The following is a 16654-nucleotide window of genomic DNA, read 5'->3' as shown; positions in this document are numbered from 1 at the left end:
TTGATCGTGGAGAAGATGATAGTGACGAGTCCAAGGCAACAACACAGGCGTCGATGGCTTTAACGCTGAACTCTTGCCTCCACCCTGAAGAACCCAGCAGCAAAGGAGAGGCAAAAAACAACACGTTCAAAATGTGGCGCTGTTGTTTGGAAACCGGGTCGGTTGTGGGTTAGGATTCGGTTTCTGGGTTGGGCCTTACTTTGGTCGCAGCCAAAGTGTGGCCCTACTTATTACCTTTCTTTGTACATGAATATAAATTGAGTTTTTTTAGTTCTTAGAAGTGGGGCTTTTTTGGACATTAAGTGGGCCTTCTAAGTTTAATTTGTTCTTCTTCTTCTTGGTTACGCACACAGAAAAAACCAAGGAACAAAAAAAATGCATAACTAGCAACTAAAGTAGTATCTTATATCATCAAAGACCATTCGGAAGTTATTCATGATTCAGCCAAGTACTCAAGCATACACAATACATGATAAGACACTAACACTAAAACTAATACCAATACGAGTCCTTATTTATTAGAATGAAAAGAGCAATAGTATGTGTATTGTGTTCACTTCACTGGGCACTGAGGACTTCAATTTCGAACTCCAAAACAGAGTTGGGCTGTATCCCCCAGGCAGGGAAGCCACCAGCACCGTAAGCATAATCAGGGGAGCACTGCAAAACCAAAACAGAAAACACTATCTTCAAATTCAATCATCCAAACTCAACAAACATACAGGTAAATTGAAAGCATGACGCACCCGGAGACGAGCCACTTCACCGACTTGCATGCCAAGAACACCTTCATCCCATCCCTTAATAACAGATCCCTGCCCTATCTTGAAACTAAAAGGTTGCTGCCCTGGATCCTTTGTGCTATAACAAAACCAACCATAATTAATCACTTTATTATACTTAATTACATCTCAATAGTGCTATGTAAGGTTATGTAAGGTATGATAAGCTAACCTCCAAAATTTCTGGGAGAGGTCACCATTTTTCCCTGCTCAGCGCAAAATATGTATAAGTAATTTAAATTTAGTAGAAATAATCATCGGAGAGCGGAATTGAAAGTGAAATGTAAATCATTACAGAAAACCGACATCGAAGAAAAGAAATGAGGAAAAAAATATGTAGTTAGGGTTTGACAAAGGGGGCAAGAAAGTGACCATAGCCAGTGCAGTGAACGGTGACGTTCTGACCGGGAACAGGCTTGGGACCGGTGCCGGGCCTCACCAATTGCTTCTCCACTCCCATTTCTGCGACTGATTCTCGACGTAGCCTGCAACTAGAGCGACTATACTCTTCCACCGCTCTCTACTCTTCGCTTACTACTTCACTTCAGCTCCTTTTATAACCCTTCCATTTACAGTTTTTTAACTATAAATAATAAAATTTTATATAATTAACCAAATTAATCCCGAGGTTTTAATTAAAAAATTGACAGTAAAAACAAAATATATATAATATGATAATGATAATAATTTTTATAATAAAAATATTATGTATATATAAAAATTAATTATTAAATTAATTATTAATTATTATATATTTATATATAAATATAAATATTATTTAATTTAATTTTAATATATATTTTATATTTTAATATAGTTATAATTATTTTTTATATACATATAACATAATTATTATTATAACTATAATTATATTTTGTTATTATAAATAACTTTTTTTATATATTAACAAATAATTATTTAAAATTTTATTTTTTAATTTTTATATAATTAGAAGTCAATTTTTATTGAAATTTATGATTGAGAAATTTTTTTCAATTAATGCAGTTGTTACGAAAAAAATTAAAGCTAATATAAAAAAAGATAAATAATACTCTTTTGAATTTTGAATCAATTTCTAAAAAAAAACACAAATTTTATTTAAATTGAGAAATAATAATTATAATAGACATCTAAAATGAAATTTTTAAATTGACTATTAAGTACTAAAAATTGAATAAAAAATTAGTGTAGGGTCAAATTCAAGATTTTAATGGGAGCAAATAAATATTATTATCATATATTGCTCTAAAAAAATTTAAATTGTAGTGAGAGCTCATCCCCACAATCATACACACATACATCCTTCCTGCTTTAGTTAGGGATGGCAACACTATCCGAATCTGCGGGTACCCATCCCGCCTCTACTCGATCAGGGCGGGTTCTTGAGCGGGACGGAGTGCGACATAATATCCGCCCCAATATATGTAATTTTAATATATAATATGTGTAATATATGTAAAATAATTAGTAAAATAATTAATAATATGTATGTAATGATAGTTATATAAATTTTGAAATTTAATTTTATTTATTGAATTTTAATAATTATATGGGTGGATAGGGGTGGGGGACAGGTACCCGCGAAAGCGGGTTAGGGGTTCAATTTTTTACTACCTGCAGGTAGGAGTCAGGAGTGGGGGTGAGTTTTATGCGAGTTATTGTAGGACAGGCTGAGATCGAGTAGAGTAAAAATCCGTTCCTATCCGCTTCATTGCCACCCTTAACTGGCTAACTTTAGTCCCTCAAATTTTAAAATATACAAGATAATCTATAATGTTTATTGTTTTTATACGCAAGCTAAATAAATTAGTCTCTAAGATAAAATATAAAATAATTTTTGAAAAAATTTGAAAAATCTCAATCTTAAAAAATTTTTAAAATTTTAAAAAGTCTCTATGAATATGTTTAATATTTTTTAAAAGTCAACGTGTTATAATATTTTTATTAATCATAATAATAAAATATTATTAAAAATGTATATAATAAATAAAAATATAAAAAACAAAAGAAAAATATAAATTAAAAGATAATTTTATTCATTATCACTAAAATGTTATAAAAAATAATATTATTTAATTATTAACATGTGATACCTATATTAAGATAATGTAAAAATTATAATAATAAATTAATAACAACTAATTTTAAGAAAGTTATTGCATTATAAAGATAATTATTTTTATACTTAAGATACTTTCACCAAATAAATTTAGAAAAATATTTATAAATAAAAAAATTTATTTTTATATAACTGTTAATTATAATAACACAAACAACTTTAACTGCAAACTTATTTTATGCAATATTATCATCAATAAATTCTAAAATTAAAAAAAAAGAATAAAATACTTAAATTTATTAAGATATCTCTTTTTAAGTGTTGCAAAATATTAAAAATTTTCGCATTACATTAAAATTTCATAAAGTATTCACCTTGATCTTATAATGGACCAAAACTTACAAACAGTGGCGGAGCTTAGTTCAGACAAGGGGTGGCCACGGCCCCCCCAAACTTTTATTAAAAAAATTAGTAATACTTTTTTAAAAAATAAAAAATAGTTTAATTGGCTCAAATATTTTATTATGACTTAAAATACCAAAGTTCAATCTTCATCTTTTGCTTTTATTGTACAATAGTTTTTAGTTTTAAACATTCAAAACATATCGAATTTAGACTGAATTGAGTGTATTCACATTTCGCAACTCTCTATTCAATAAGCAACACTCCCTCTACCTTTGAGTTCAAATATAAACAATTAGATATTTTTTATTTATGTAATTTAATATTATTTATATTTTACTGTTATTAATTTAATTTTTTTTATATGATAAAAATATTAGAATATTCAATAAGTATTGATATTATTGTATTTGTATAAATTGATAAAAAAATTCAATAAATATTATAAATTTTAATATTTGTCCTTCTAATTTTTTTTTTACATATTTTACCGGATATATATTCAAATTTTTATATAAAATAATCATAAAAAATCAAAGAGTTGATGATGCATTTTTTAAGAGGAAGGCTAATATTTAAGAAGTAAAACATATAACTTTTACAATATCAACATCTGTAGATAGTTCTTCTACTTTAATGAATCACGAAGAAAGTAAGATACAACCTTCAAAAGTTTAAAGAGTTGTATCTGATGAGTTTGACCTTAATTCTTTGGAACAATGCCCTGAAAATGGCTTCAAATTTGGCAATATTACTCAAATCAGAGAAATGAAGTTAGACGAGTTTATCTTAAATAGGTCCATATAAAAAGTATTTTGACAGTTATCTTCTATCTGGCCCCCCAAAATTTCGTTTCAAGCTCCGCCACTGCTTACAAATACATAATAATTATTTAGGGGGCCAATTTATATATATATACTTAGCATTTTTGTCCTTCAATGTTCTCAAATAGAACCAAATGAATTAACTATAACATTTCAATTTTATTTGGACAAAGATCACATCATCATATTCCAATTTTATTAAATAATAAAGGGCCAAAATTCTTTGTTACACTTCAATTTCATTTTAATTTTTTTTATACATTAACATTTTCCAAACAAAATAAAATATTAACAAAATGAATTTAATTTTTATATGTTGTTACTTGTTAGTATAAAAAAAATTTATATAAAAAACTCAAACTATTTATTTGGTTCTAAGAACAAGACAAAATAAAAAAATGAGAAATATATAAAATTAGTATTATTATATTTTGTTGAATGATAAACTAAAAGAAATTATAAAAGTCTATTTATTCTCATTTTTTTATACAAAAAATATTAAAAAATATAATTATAAGAATTTGATAAAAACAATAAAAATAAAAAATAAATTATATCTCTTATTAATATCTTTTTTTATTGAAAAATACAAAATATACTAATTCAATCTCTCTATAATTTTGTATTTTTATATTTTTATCTCAATATTCTGTCTCTAAAAGCAAACACAAACATTAATTATTACACTAGAAAAATAACCACTTTTTATTTTGGATATGAAGGAGAGAGTGGGTGATATAACATTATGGAGAAGAGGGATGCTTTTCCTGTATGTGATGTCAAGGATGTTTTAATAGAATTCGGAAGGTCCGTTTTGATTTAAAAAAAAATAAAAAAAAATAAAAAAGTCTAATCGGAGGGTCCGTTTTGATTTTAGAAAAAAAAAAAGAAAACAAAACTAATCGGACGGTCCGATTTATGTTTTCGAAAATAAAAAGAATTTGTAATGTTAAAATCGGACCGTCTGATTTTTTTTTTTAAAAATAAAAAACATAAAAAATACAAATCGGAGATGATTTGTAGTTTATTTTTTTCTTCAAACAAATCGGATTCTTCGATTTAAATAATACCAATAAAAAAACCCATATAAAAAAAACCTAATCTTCTAATAACAATGTATTACACATATATTTAATCAATATAAAAAAAATTAGCCAAAAATAACTCATTCTCAAATTTATTGTTTAAAAAATAAAAAAACATAATTGAATAATAAGAGAGAATTGTTATAAAATTGGCAAAGGCGATAACAGCAAGACAAGAGTAGGGGTGGCAAACGGGCCTAAACCCGCCGGGCCGGCCCGCGTAACCCGCCAAAAAAGGCGGGCTGGGCTGGAAAATCGGGACCGCCAAATAGCAAAAGCCCGCCTAACCCGCACCGCTTAAACCGCGGGTTTTGGCGGGCTTTGGCGGGGCGGGGCGGGCTTTCCCGCCGGGCTAAGGTTTTTATTAGTGAGGGGGTATTTTTGTAATTTTTTTGCCAGTACCTAACTTTCCCCAACCTAACTTACAAGAGTATGAAGATAAAAATTGAGTGTTTTGAATTATGTTTATGTTATTTTTGAGACAATATTTATAATTATGTTTTGGATTATATTTATTTTGCTTTGGAGAGAATATTTATACTTATATTTTGAATAAAAATTTGGTTTATAATTATATTTATTAGATATTTATAATTACAAAGACTTTAATGTTTGTGAATATAAAAAATATAATTTTTTATGCCATTAGAAATTATAAATTTATTAATATGGTTGTGAAATTATATATTACTTAATAGTTAATAGTAAAAAAAAAAAAAAAAAAAGAGGAGCTTTGGCGGGCTTAGCCCACCAGCCCGCCAGCCCGCAGTTAGGCGGGGCGGACTAGAAAGACCGCCTCACTAGGCGGGGCGGGGTGGGCCAGCCCGCCAAAGGGCGGACTTCTGGCGGGGCGGGGCGGGCTTCCCCGCTTGCCACCCCTAAGCAAGAGTCATGAAAATGCTAAAAATAAGGGAACCAGCGTCAGAGTCTGGTAAAAGTAAAAAAACGGAAACACTGCACTCACACGCCATGAAATTTCTAAACATAGATTTCGAGTTTCAATTCAACAACTTTCCCTTTCCATTAAATTTTTCATTCTTCTCTCTTTCCCTTTCTCGCTCGCTCGCAAAAACTTCAATCATTTTCGTCTTCTCTAATCTCGTTCCTCGTGTGCGCCACGTGTTCTCAGATGACAGCAACTTGCTTAATCACGCCACCGATCTGAGCGGAGCCAATGGAGGTCCAGAGGATCATGCTCTTGTTGCTCCTCTGCTGCAGAATTCTAAGCAATCGTGTAACTCTTGTGGGTGGAAACCACACCGCTTCCAGGTTCTGCACTCGCTAGAAACTACAAAGTTCCCTCCTTTAATTTCTTAATTTGGGGATTTCAGAATTTCTTTCTTCCTTTCTCGTTTTCACAATCACATTCCTTTTTTCTGCGTCTGAATGGAGCTCGGTAAGGTGTGTAAGGGTAAGAGGAAAAGGATGCATTTTCATGGTGGAACTATTGCTTTCAATCCCGATGCTGTTCTTGTCATTAGGATCCCAGAGGCTCAGGTTTTGCGCATTTTGTCACGATCCTTGTTTTTAGCTATTGTTATTGTGTCTTTGCCTTTCTTGGGAACCATTCTTACGGGATTCCCTTCTTCGAGTTCGAGTTCAAGCTCCTTGTTTTCTGTATCCGGTACCAGAACCTATTCTGGTTATCTCAATGCTGGGCTGCTGAATTCGGTTGTTCATGATTTGGCTGAAGAAGGTCTATTCAAGAAGGATGATAAGGCTCTGCTTTTGAGCTCTTTCCATGGCGGATTTGGATTTGGATTTGGAAGTGTTGCTATCCTCAATAACAATGAGGTTGATGTGGTCATGGACTCTGATTTGGAAATGAAGAAAGGCTTGTTCCCTGATGAGTCCTATGACTTTGTGTTCACTTCTTCCCAAGACGCCGAGTTTGTCGATAGAATTCTGAAAGTTGGTGGCATTGTGGCTCTTCCATTGGCTGCTCAACCGTTGAATGCAGCTTTCAGAGAACAATCCAATTATAGAATTGTGTACCTTAGGAGATATGATTCCATCATTGTTGCATTGAGGAAGACCAGCCCAGCCACTATTAAGTTGGCTGATGATTCATCTTCTTCCAAAAAGAGGAAGCTTTGCAAATTTGGAAATGAAGAAAAGAAAATGGTGTTGGAAGGTCTTGAAGATGTGCTCCTTGAGCCACCTAGAGAGGTTGACACCAAATTGGAGTATAGAAAGAGTTTCAAGTACCTACCTGACTTGTCGGGTGATTCTCTTGAAGGCTATAGTAGAAGACTATTCATTGAAGTAGGCTTGGCTGAGGAAAACAAGGGTGTAATACAATGGTTTGAACATAACTACCCCAAGAAGAACACAGAATTCGAGACTCGTAGTATCAATGCTGATGATGCTTCTGCTTGGTTGTCTAAGCATGTGAAGGAGGAAGAGTTTGTTGTGATGAAGGCAGAAGCAGAGGTGGTGGAGGAGATGATAAAGAAAAGGACAGTGTGCTTGGTGGATGAACTCTTCTTGGAGTGTAAGAATGAGTGGTGGCAGAAGGGGAAGAGAAAGAGTAGTCGAAGACGAAGAGCATATTGGGAGTGCTTAGCCTTGTATGGAAGGCTGAGAGATGAGGGTGTTGCAGTTCACCAATGGTGGGGTTGAATTTGAATTGAATTGAATGGAGAACTTAGTTATTAAGGTGCGTAGTCTTTTGTGTTTCGCTGAATGGTCACCACTCTCCAGTGTTATATTATGATTTGATGATTGTCCTCTTTCTAGTTTCTTTCTGTATTTTGGAATTTGTCAATAAGGAACGCCAAGAATGGTGCATGTTGTACTCTGTCATTGTGATGTGATCGTACTATAAATAAAGAATAAAGGCTTGTTTTCCTTGATTCTTTTGTTGTCCTGTTCAATGGAGCTGTAGTAAGCTTGTGATGCCATTATATAATTGCCTTGGTTTAGCAGAAAGGCTAAGAAGATTATTTTTTTTTTAATTTGATTAATATGCTAGTATACAATGCAGATCTCTAGTGATATATATATATATATATCAAAATTTTCATTCTTAAAATGTTTAAAAAGTATTAGGATGAGCTAGAAATTATTTATATATTTTTTAACAATGTCCAGCATTTTGATTTTTAGATTTTGTTGACAGCAGAAACTGCACCGATGGCCAAAAAGTGGAATTGAGAAGAACTTATTTTGTTCTTGTCAAGCCAGAGAGGAATTCAAAACGATTCCAAGTTTATAGGGCAAAACTTTGAAGTTGTGTATGGTTCAAAAATAAGTTAAATTAGTATTTGGGGTTCCCTCAAGATATATAACTTCAGGATTTGTTTGCCTCTAATTTTTGCAAAAAACTTTCCTTAAGAAATCAACAATCATCCATGCTAGACAAGATTTATTGATAGTATAGACCATACTAAGGTATTTAAAACACAACACAAATATTCATTCATACAAAATAACATAGTAAAATGCAAGTAATGAAGTAAATAATAATAATAATCACTTGGGAAAACCCCATCCACCACCACCAGGAGTTAAAATCTGAATGATGTCCCCTGCTTGTGCTTGAACTGTGTTCTTTCCACCAATATAAATCTTTCTATTATCTTTCCTGATAAGAAAATTGGCTCCACGAGCTCCATTTTTCCCACCTTTCAATCCTCTTGGTGCATGAACACGCCTCTCAGAGAGAATGCTCAATGTAACTGGACACTTGAACTCTATTTCTCTAACAATTCCATTACCTCCTTTGTGGTATCCATCTCCACCACTATTCTCTCTTATTCCAAATTTGTGCACAATCACAGCATACCTTTGCTCAAGAATCTCCACATCAGTGATTTGAGTGTTTGTCATGTGAACATGAACACCACTGGTTCCATCCCATGTTGGCCCAGCCCCGGCACCGCCTCCAATTGTTTCATAGTAACCAAAAGTATCATCACCAAAAGTGAGGTTACTCATGCAGCCTTGTGAACAAGCACATGCTTGAAATGCAGTAAGTATAACATCAGTTACCCGCTGTGATGTTAGAACATTGCCAGAAACCACTGCAGCCTTGTCACTCGGAGAGAGGAATGATCCTGGTGGAATGTGAATCTTCACTGGTGCTAGACAGCCTTGGTTGAGAGGAATATCGGCATCCACCAAGCAGCGGAGGCTATATATTACGGCTGCAGCTGTCACAGCTTTTGGAACATTCCAGTTGCCATAAACTTCCTCACTTGTTCCACTGAAATCAAAAACTGCTTCTCCTTTATCAGAATCAATGGTAAGTTTCAAATGAATAACAGAACCATCATCCATGTAGTCCTCTTCTTCAACTGTCAGAATATTACTATTCTCACCACCAGGTATGGCTGTCTGAGACTTAATTCTAGGGACAATTGACTTGAGCATTTCCCTCACTGCCTCTTCTGCATTGAGTCTTACATAATTCATGTAATCTTGAACAGTCTCAAGACCATACTGCTCAATAAGCTCGCCAACAAGGTTTATTCCTCTTTGGTTTGCAGCTATCTGCGCTCTTAGATCGGATAAGTTGTCTTGAATTCTGCGAGTTCCAGGGATCTTATATGGCGCTTCATCAGCCGACGGGAACTGGAGTAGCTTAACAATTCCTTCTTCTTGGAAAATTCCTTTTTCCACAAGCTTGAATGCTAAGATTGTAGCACCTTCTTCCCATATAAACTTTGACAAAGGAGGCATGCTGCCAGGAGTGATGCCCCCAATTTCTGCGTGATGCCCTCTATTCGCCACAAAGAACACAAGCTTCCCATTGTGGAAAATAGGTGTGATCACAGTCATGTCAGGGAGATGGCTACCTCCAGCACAGGGATGGTTGGTCAGCAACACGTCTCCTTCATTCAAATTTTCGCCCCAGTACTCTAGATGCCAACTAACTGTTGTAGACATAGCTCCGAGATGTGCAGGTATATGAGGAGCATTGGCAACTAGTCCTCCATCAGGTCCAAAAAGGGCACAAGAGAAATCCAATCTTTCCTTTATATTTGTTGATATGGAAGTTCTTTGCAGTGTTCTTCCCATCTGCTCAGCTATTCCCATGAATCTATGATTGAAAATTGAGAGTTGAACTACATCTGCAGCTTTCTCTGCCACTTTTGCAGTGCTTAGAGGGGCTTCAATTTCAATTTTGATGTTACCATATTTGGTAATTGTAGCTCTGCAGTTTGGTTCTACTATGACTGTACTATTTCCATTCATGATGATTGCAGGTCCTTGAATAACATGTCCATAGCCAAGATTTTCAAGTTTGTAGAGAGGTGAATCATGCCAGCTTCCAAAGTAAACCGGGTAATTACCTTCAATTTTAGGATTTCCAGAAGCAGGTGCCTGAGGCTGAGGCTTCAATATGTTAGTAACTCCTATCCCGCGGACTCTAACATCAGAGATGAGGATATTCCTGTTCTGTAGATCAAATCCATACTCGTGCCTGAACTGCTTCGAAAATTCTGCAGCATAGTCACTTGCATTTCCACCTTCAAATTCTTGTTTAACCATGATTGAGGTGTCTGTCCCTTCGTACCTCAAATTCAAATATGTTTGTGTCACTATGTTATCCTCCTTGAATCCTTGTTCTTTCAACTTCTGCTTTACCTCTTTTATCAGCAAGGATTCTCTTTGGGACACTTCAAGGAGAGAATCAGAACCATATACAGCAGAATATGGCTCTTGTACCTCTTCAACAACATCAGCTAGTCCCATTCCATATGCACTTAAGATCCCACAAAACTTGTGAATAAGTATCTCATTCATGCCCAGTGCCCTGGCAATGGCACAAGCATGCTGGGGTCCAGCACCACCGAAGCAAGCAAGAGCATGGTTCCTTGTCTCATGGCCTTTCATCTCAGTCAATTGCCGTATTGGACGACACATTGTTTCATTCGCAACGTCCACAAATCCTTGTGCAATCTCTTCAATGGTCATGTCTGTTGCAGCTGGATCCTGGTTTCTTCTGTAGGAATTTACTTGGTTGGCAAGCTTCCGAAATTCCTCTCTAGTTGCATTGATGTCTAGAGGCTGATCCTCTTTTGGACCAAAAATGCAAGGAAAATGATCAGGGATAATATATCCTAAGATCAAATTGGCATCTGTAACTGCCAATTCTCCACCCTTCCTATAGCAAACAGGACCAGGTTGAGCACCAACGGATTCTGGCCCTACGCGAAAAGTACCAAACTGAAACTTCAACTTAGATCCACCACCAGCAGCAACAGTGTTTATGTCAAGTTGAGGTGCTTGTATTATAACTCCAGCAATCTGAGTTTCAAGAACCTGTTCATATTGTCCAGCGTAACGGCTCACATCAGTAGAAGTGCCTCCCATATCAAATCCAATCAAGGGCTTGCTTGTTTCAATCCCAAAAAGTGTTTGGGAGTAACCAACAACGCCACCAGCAGGGCCAGATAGAACTGCTTTGTGACCAGAGAATCGATTTTCTGGTGCTAGCCCTCCATCTGATTGCATAAACAGAACATTCACCTTCCCATGAGTCTCATCAAATTTTAAGATGAACCCTGACAAGTACTCTTTAATGACTGGACTCAAATAAGCATCCACAGTAGCTGTTAGGCCTCTAGGAACTGCTCGAACCATCGGACTCAAAGCCGATGACAAAGAAACATGTCTGAATCCGAGGCTCTCAGCCAGCTTACCAACAATCACTTCATGTTGAGGATAAGTGTAGGAATGCATAAACACAACAGCCAAACTGTTTATCCCTTTCTCCAACAAGCCTTTCAACAAAGGTTTCAGTTCTTCTTCCTTAGGCTGATTCACAACTCTAACAAGATCACCTGAAATTCCCTTAATTAAATTTGCAGAATAAGATTGCTTTGTGTATTCTTCCTCCTTCTCATGGATCAGCTCAATTCTTTCATCTATCTCTACCACCTCCTCATAAAGATTTGATGGTTTTTTGACAGTAAGGTCGAATATGTTAGGACGAGCCTGCTTGCCAATGTAAAGAAGGTCGCGAAAGCCACGAGTCACACACACAGCAATTCTTTCTCCTTTTCTCTCTAAAAGTGCGTTTGTTGCCACAGTTGTCCCCATTCGAATCCACTCTATCTTATCAGTAGGAATTTTCAAGTTTCGAGGAATTCTTTCCCCGGTGTATTCTTCAAGGATCCTCCTAATTCCTTCAACCGGAGCATCATCATAGTTGGCTGGATCAACTGAGAGAAGCTTTAGCACTTTGCCATTGGCTTGTCCAGGAATTTCAGCATAAATATCAGTGAAGGTGCCACCTCTGTCAATGCAGAACCTTATTTTTCCCTCATTGCAACTTCCCATTTCTTGTCACAAAGTTGCAAGAAAATAGTTCTGGTACAGAGTCTGAAAACAAGATAAGAGATATCTATCTCACTATAACAATTTATAACTACAAGAACTAGCCAAAGTTGCAAAACTTGGAAAAACACAGTGGATCAGTAAGAACTCAGAATTTTAATCACATGACAAACTCAGACAATATGTTACTCAGCACTATATCAAACTCTAGAACCCAAGCATACAAGAAAATGCAGTATAATCTATAATGAGCAATGAACTATTTTGTTGAGACAAAATACCTGAAAAGAATCACAGCAGGTGAAAAATCCAAATCCCACTTGTAAGCTAGAAAATCATAAAGAGTTCAAAAGGTCATCACCAAGCCACAACAGCTGAAAAGAGAATACTTTGGATCAGTTTAGATTGTCTCACTACTCAATCATGATAAAGTTTTTCTAGAGAAAAACAAAGGAGCTGATTTGGAAAAGAAACTAAACTAGAATGTTACCTAATACCGGATAAGGACAACAAACTGAGAGAGGAAAAGAAATAGGTTCTTGAACTTTTTATTTTTAATATTAGAGTGGTAGTGTTGTTTTTTTTTTTAAATGTGGATTGTTGGGGTGTTATACTCAAATGTGGAATTGTTTATTTAGAGAAGCAGAAATTGGATTGATTTATTAGAGGTACAGAAATCGGAGTCCGATTTCTAGAGGTACGGACTGTTCAATTTGTGTTTAAAAAAAAATAAAAAATTTGAAGTACAAAAATCGGACTCTCCGATTTGTGTACTTTCTACAGTTTTAAAAAATACCAAAAATTACAATATTAAGGTATATCACCACTTCTACTTCTATAACAAAAAAAAAATTAGCCATAAATCCTTATGTGAAATATAATAAAAAAAATTATTCTAAAAGACTATTAAGAAGATTTAATTATTAAAAAAATTTTGATATTAAATTATTAAAAAATATTTTTTTATAATATTTAAGAAAAAAATTAAATTCTTTTATTAGAAAATAAATATATTTTTAATTATTTTATTTATTTATTTTTTATAATTTTTATGTTGATAAAATTTATTTTTCTTAAAATTTATTAATTTTTTTATTTTTGTGATTTTTACCTAACGAAAAAAAAGACAAAAAATAAGAAAAGTAAAAAATAAATAAATAAATAATAAAAATTACTAAAATTTTAGAAAAAAAATTGTTAATATAAAAATTATAAAAATAAATAAAAATAATTAAAAATATATTTGTTTCTTTATAAAAAGATTTGGTCTTTTTTTTAAATATTATAAATATTATAAAAAGATTTGGTTGCTGTTAATAATTTTAATGTTAAAGATTCTTTTTAATAATTAAATCTCCCTAACGATTTTTTAGAATAATTTTTCTTAAATTAATTAACTAATTAATCTCAAGTGAATATTCATACATATCTATATAGCATTAAAGATCAAACAGCATTTATTAAAAATTATGACAAATAAATAAAAAATAATTAAAAATATATTTATTTTTTATAAAAAAATTTGATTCTTTTTAAATATTATAAAAAAATTTAATCCTTCTTAATAATTTTGATATTAAATTTTTTTAATAATTAAATTTTCTATAACAGTCTTTTAGAATAATTTTTTCATAAAATAAGATAATAGATGCAAACAAAGTGACACGTACACATATATAATTATGTTTAGTTTAAGACCCTCAGCCAAAATGATTTATTATGCTGAAATTATTGAACCAAAACAAAACATTGGTGTCCCACCCCAATCACAATCACCACTCTCTATCTTATCCTTGAATGTCGTTTCTAGTTTCTACAATGCTTGCATAAAATAAAAAAAAAATCAGATATGAGAGGGTAGTAAATAGAATCAGATTCTTCTTTTAATTGTTGAAAAACTCAGCACAAAGTGGCTGTAGTTTAGTGGTAAGAATTCCACGTTGTGGCCGTGGAGACCTGGGCTCGAATCCCAGCAGCCACAGATTTCTATTTTTAATTGTAACGTTTTGAAAGCCGATGTGAAAACGACGGCGTTTAACAACTCGCCTTATTTCAGGTCAAGGTCAACCACTGAACCAGCTAGAGCGAGTTTTAAACTCAATTGTTTGATATCAAATTCCGATCCTAAATTTACAAAACAAAGCATCTCATCTCCACTGCTTCACCGTCACAAGAAGGTCAAAATTCTCATCTTTTCTATTTTAATTTCGTTATTCCTGTGTTTCGGTAACGACTTCTTCGTCGTTTATCCCTTAATTGAAGTGCTGATTTTTCCCGTTAAGAAAAAGCATCGCAGGAACGACATTTCATTTTGGTTCGTTGTGATTGTCAACGATATGTGATTTTGAAATCTTTTTCTTTTCATGATTAAAAATTTAGCTGATGCATTGGATTGTATATTTAAAAGCAATGTGAATGTGAAAATGGTGTCATGGGTAGGTGATAGCTATAATCGTGAGGCAAGGTTTTTGAGATTTGAATTTGGTAGTGTTGGAATATTGGGGCAAACTTGGTAGTGTTATGACTTGTATATCATAGTTAAATGGAGTTGTAAGTTGTTTGAATCATATTTACAGAGAGTTCAATTATGTTAATTTTATCACTTTTGGTGTTTAGTTTCTTGGCCAATGGGGAATTATATTTGTTTGTGGATTTAATTCAATAATGATATTTTAGATTATGTTAATTATCTGTATTTGATGATGTGCTTATCTCCTTTTAATGTTACTTGTGTACCTCAGGAAGTTAGAGATGATTGATGATGAAGTCTTGGGATTCCTTGCCAACTTTCTTGGCATTTTCATTTTTGCTTTGGTTATAGCATATCACTTGGTCGTGGCCGACCCCAAATATGAAGCTAGCTAGAATACTTTGAATTTTCTGATGTGTTTGAGACAAAAGGTTTTGATTGATTTGGTCCTGTAAGGTCAGCTTATATGACTTAATATTGGTGAAACCAGAATTTTGTGGCTTATGCCAATTACATTTTTCAATATTTAAAAGCATGCTTGAATCTTATTAGATATTGTGTCCCTCTGTCTACTGGTCGAGAAATTGCTCCATCATTCTTGGCCTATAGTGCATGGAATGGTAGTTGTTGTCTGATTAACCGATGAATATGCCAGCGTAAAGTGCTTATTAACGATGGAGTTGTTTAGATTAACTAAGAGTCTGAATTATTGATTGACTTGAATTTGTTTACCATAGTCCCCCCAAGTCTGAAGCTTGTAACAGCAGAGTATAAACATAAACTACTCAATAGTAATAGAGTTTTCCATACATATGAGACACATGCTCTATAAAAGAGGGAATCATATGATAGTATGATACACTACCTAACAAGGCCACTAATGGGCATGAGGGCAAATAAACATAGTTAGAAGACTTAGAGTTTAACCTTTATTTTACTGCATATACTTGCTATGCAGCCTATATTATGCTACATTCTTTGCTGTGGAGCATACAGGTGCCAGATTATTCTCAAGGAAGTGTGGTAATTGGAGGCAACCTTTATTCTGGCCACTCTGTTTCTGGGGGGCAAAAGGAAGAAAACCCAGGGCAGGAATGTTTACAAAATCAGGCAATGTTGGTGCCAAAATTTTCCCGCTTGCCTGGACATTGCCAATCCTCAAAAGTGACATGCCAATGAAGAAAGCTAAGAGACCTAAATGGGAACAGGTCAGTGCTGGAGTATATGATTGTAGTAAATTAGTATGAAAAGGTGGACAGTGTCGAGGATTATTTTGAAAAGGTCAAGGGGATTTGCAGTTTAGTCAAGGTATTGCCCTTGGATTTTTGAGTCCCCGGTTTAGGAAATTATTAGTTCATAGAGTTATACCTAATCGAAATTGGTTTTAAATGGCATCAAATGTTGGACTGTGTTAATTGAGCCATCGATATGTCTGCTATAGATGCAGAAGTGACAAGATTCATGCCTCTTGATCAACCTTATGGTTCGTTATATTTCCCTTCATAGCTTATTTACCTTAATGGCTGTCAGTGACCAAAATTAGGCTAGCTAAAGAGACGGCCGTAATGATGGATCAGCAGTTTAGAGTACTAAAATGCATTTTAGCTAAAGAGATTAATATGTGGTGGATATTCATGTCTTGTTCTCAAGAATTAATCTTTGGATTTATTATCTATGGACTGTACCTTTCTCATTAGTTGAAAGCATAGATTTAAGCTCGAATTATCATGACACCTTTTGAATCT

At 33.8% G+C, this 16654-nt stretch overlaps 4 protein-coding genes and 1 non-coding gene across 5 annotated transcripts; 3 read left to right on the top strand and 2 right to left on the bottom strand.

Moving 5' to 3' along the window:
* Positions 1–380: 380 nt before the first annotated feature.
* LOC130955983 (peptidyl-prolyl cis-trans isomerase FKBP12) lies at positions 381–1342 on the bottom strand. Its single transcript, XM_057882998.1, has 4 exons — positions 1155–1342; positions 955–988; positions 747–861; positions 381–660 (listed from the first exon to the last, which is right to left on the bottom strand). The coding sequence occupies exons 1-4, from the start codon at positions 1240–1242 to the stop codon at positions 559–561; spliced, it is 339 nt and encodes a 112-aa protein (XP_057738981.1). The 5' UTR covers positions 1243–1342; the 3' UTR covers positions 381–558.
* Positions 1343–6135: 4793 nt separating this feature from the next.
* Positions 6136–8009, top strand: LOC130958202 (uncharacterized). Its single transcript, XM_057885176.1, has one exon. It carries the CDS (start codon positions 6539–6541, stop codon positions 7772–7774), a length of 1236 nt encoding a protein of 411 aa, XP_057741159.1. The 5' UTR covers positions 6136–6538; the 3' UTR covers positions 7775–8009.
* Positions 8010–8502: 493 nt separating this feature from the next.
* Positions 8503–12922, bottom strand: LOC130955419 (5-oxoprolinase 1-like). Its single transcript, XM_057882269.1, has 2 exons — positions 12721–12922; positions 8503–12484 (listed from the first exon to the last, which is right to left on the bottom strand). The coding sequence occupies exon 2, from the start codon at positions 12440–12442 to the stop codon at positions 8627–8629; it is 3816 nt and encodes a 1271-aa protein (XP_057738252.1). The 5' UTR covers positions 12443–12484; positions 12721–12922; the 3' UTR covers positions 8503–8626.
* A 1426-nt stretch (positions 12923–14348) lies between these two features.
* Positions 14349–14420, top strand: TRNAH-GUG (transfer RNA histidin (anticodon GUG)). Its single transcript has one exon. It is a non-coding gene; the product is annotated as a tRNA-His (tRNA).
* Positions 14421–15180: 760 nt separating this feature from the next.
* LOC130954209 (dolichyl-diphosphooligosaccharide--protein glycosyltransferase subunit 4A) lies at positions 15181–16602 on the top strand. The gene has a single exon (XM_057880937.1). The coding sequence runs from the start codon at positions 15191–15193 to the stop codon at positions 15302–15304; it is 114 nt and encodes a 37-aa protein (XP_057736920.1). The 5' UTR covers positions 15181–15190; the 3' UTR covers positions 15305–16602.
* The last annotated feature ends 52 nt before the right edge of the window (positions 16603–16654 follow it).

The sequence above is a fragment of the Arachis stenosperma genome, chromosome 10 (assembly GCF_014773155.1).
Source record: "Arachis stenosperma cultivar V10309 chromosome 10, arast.V10309.gnm1.PFL2, whole genome shotgun sequence".
Taxonomy (NCBI): domain Eukaryota; kingdom Viridiplantae; phylum Streptophyta; class Magnoliopsida; order Fabales; family Fabaceae; genus Arachis; species Arachis stenosperma.
This window is presented reverse-complemented; position numbering and strand designations above follow the sequence as displayed.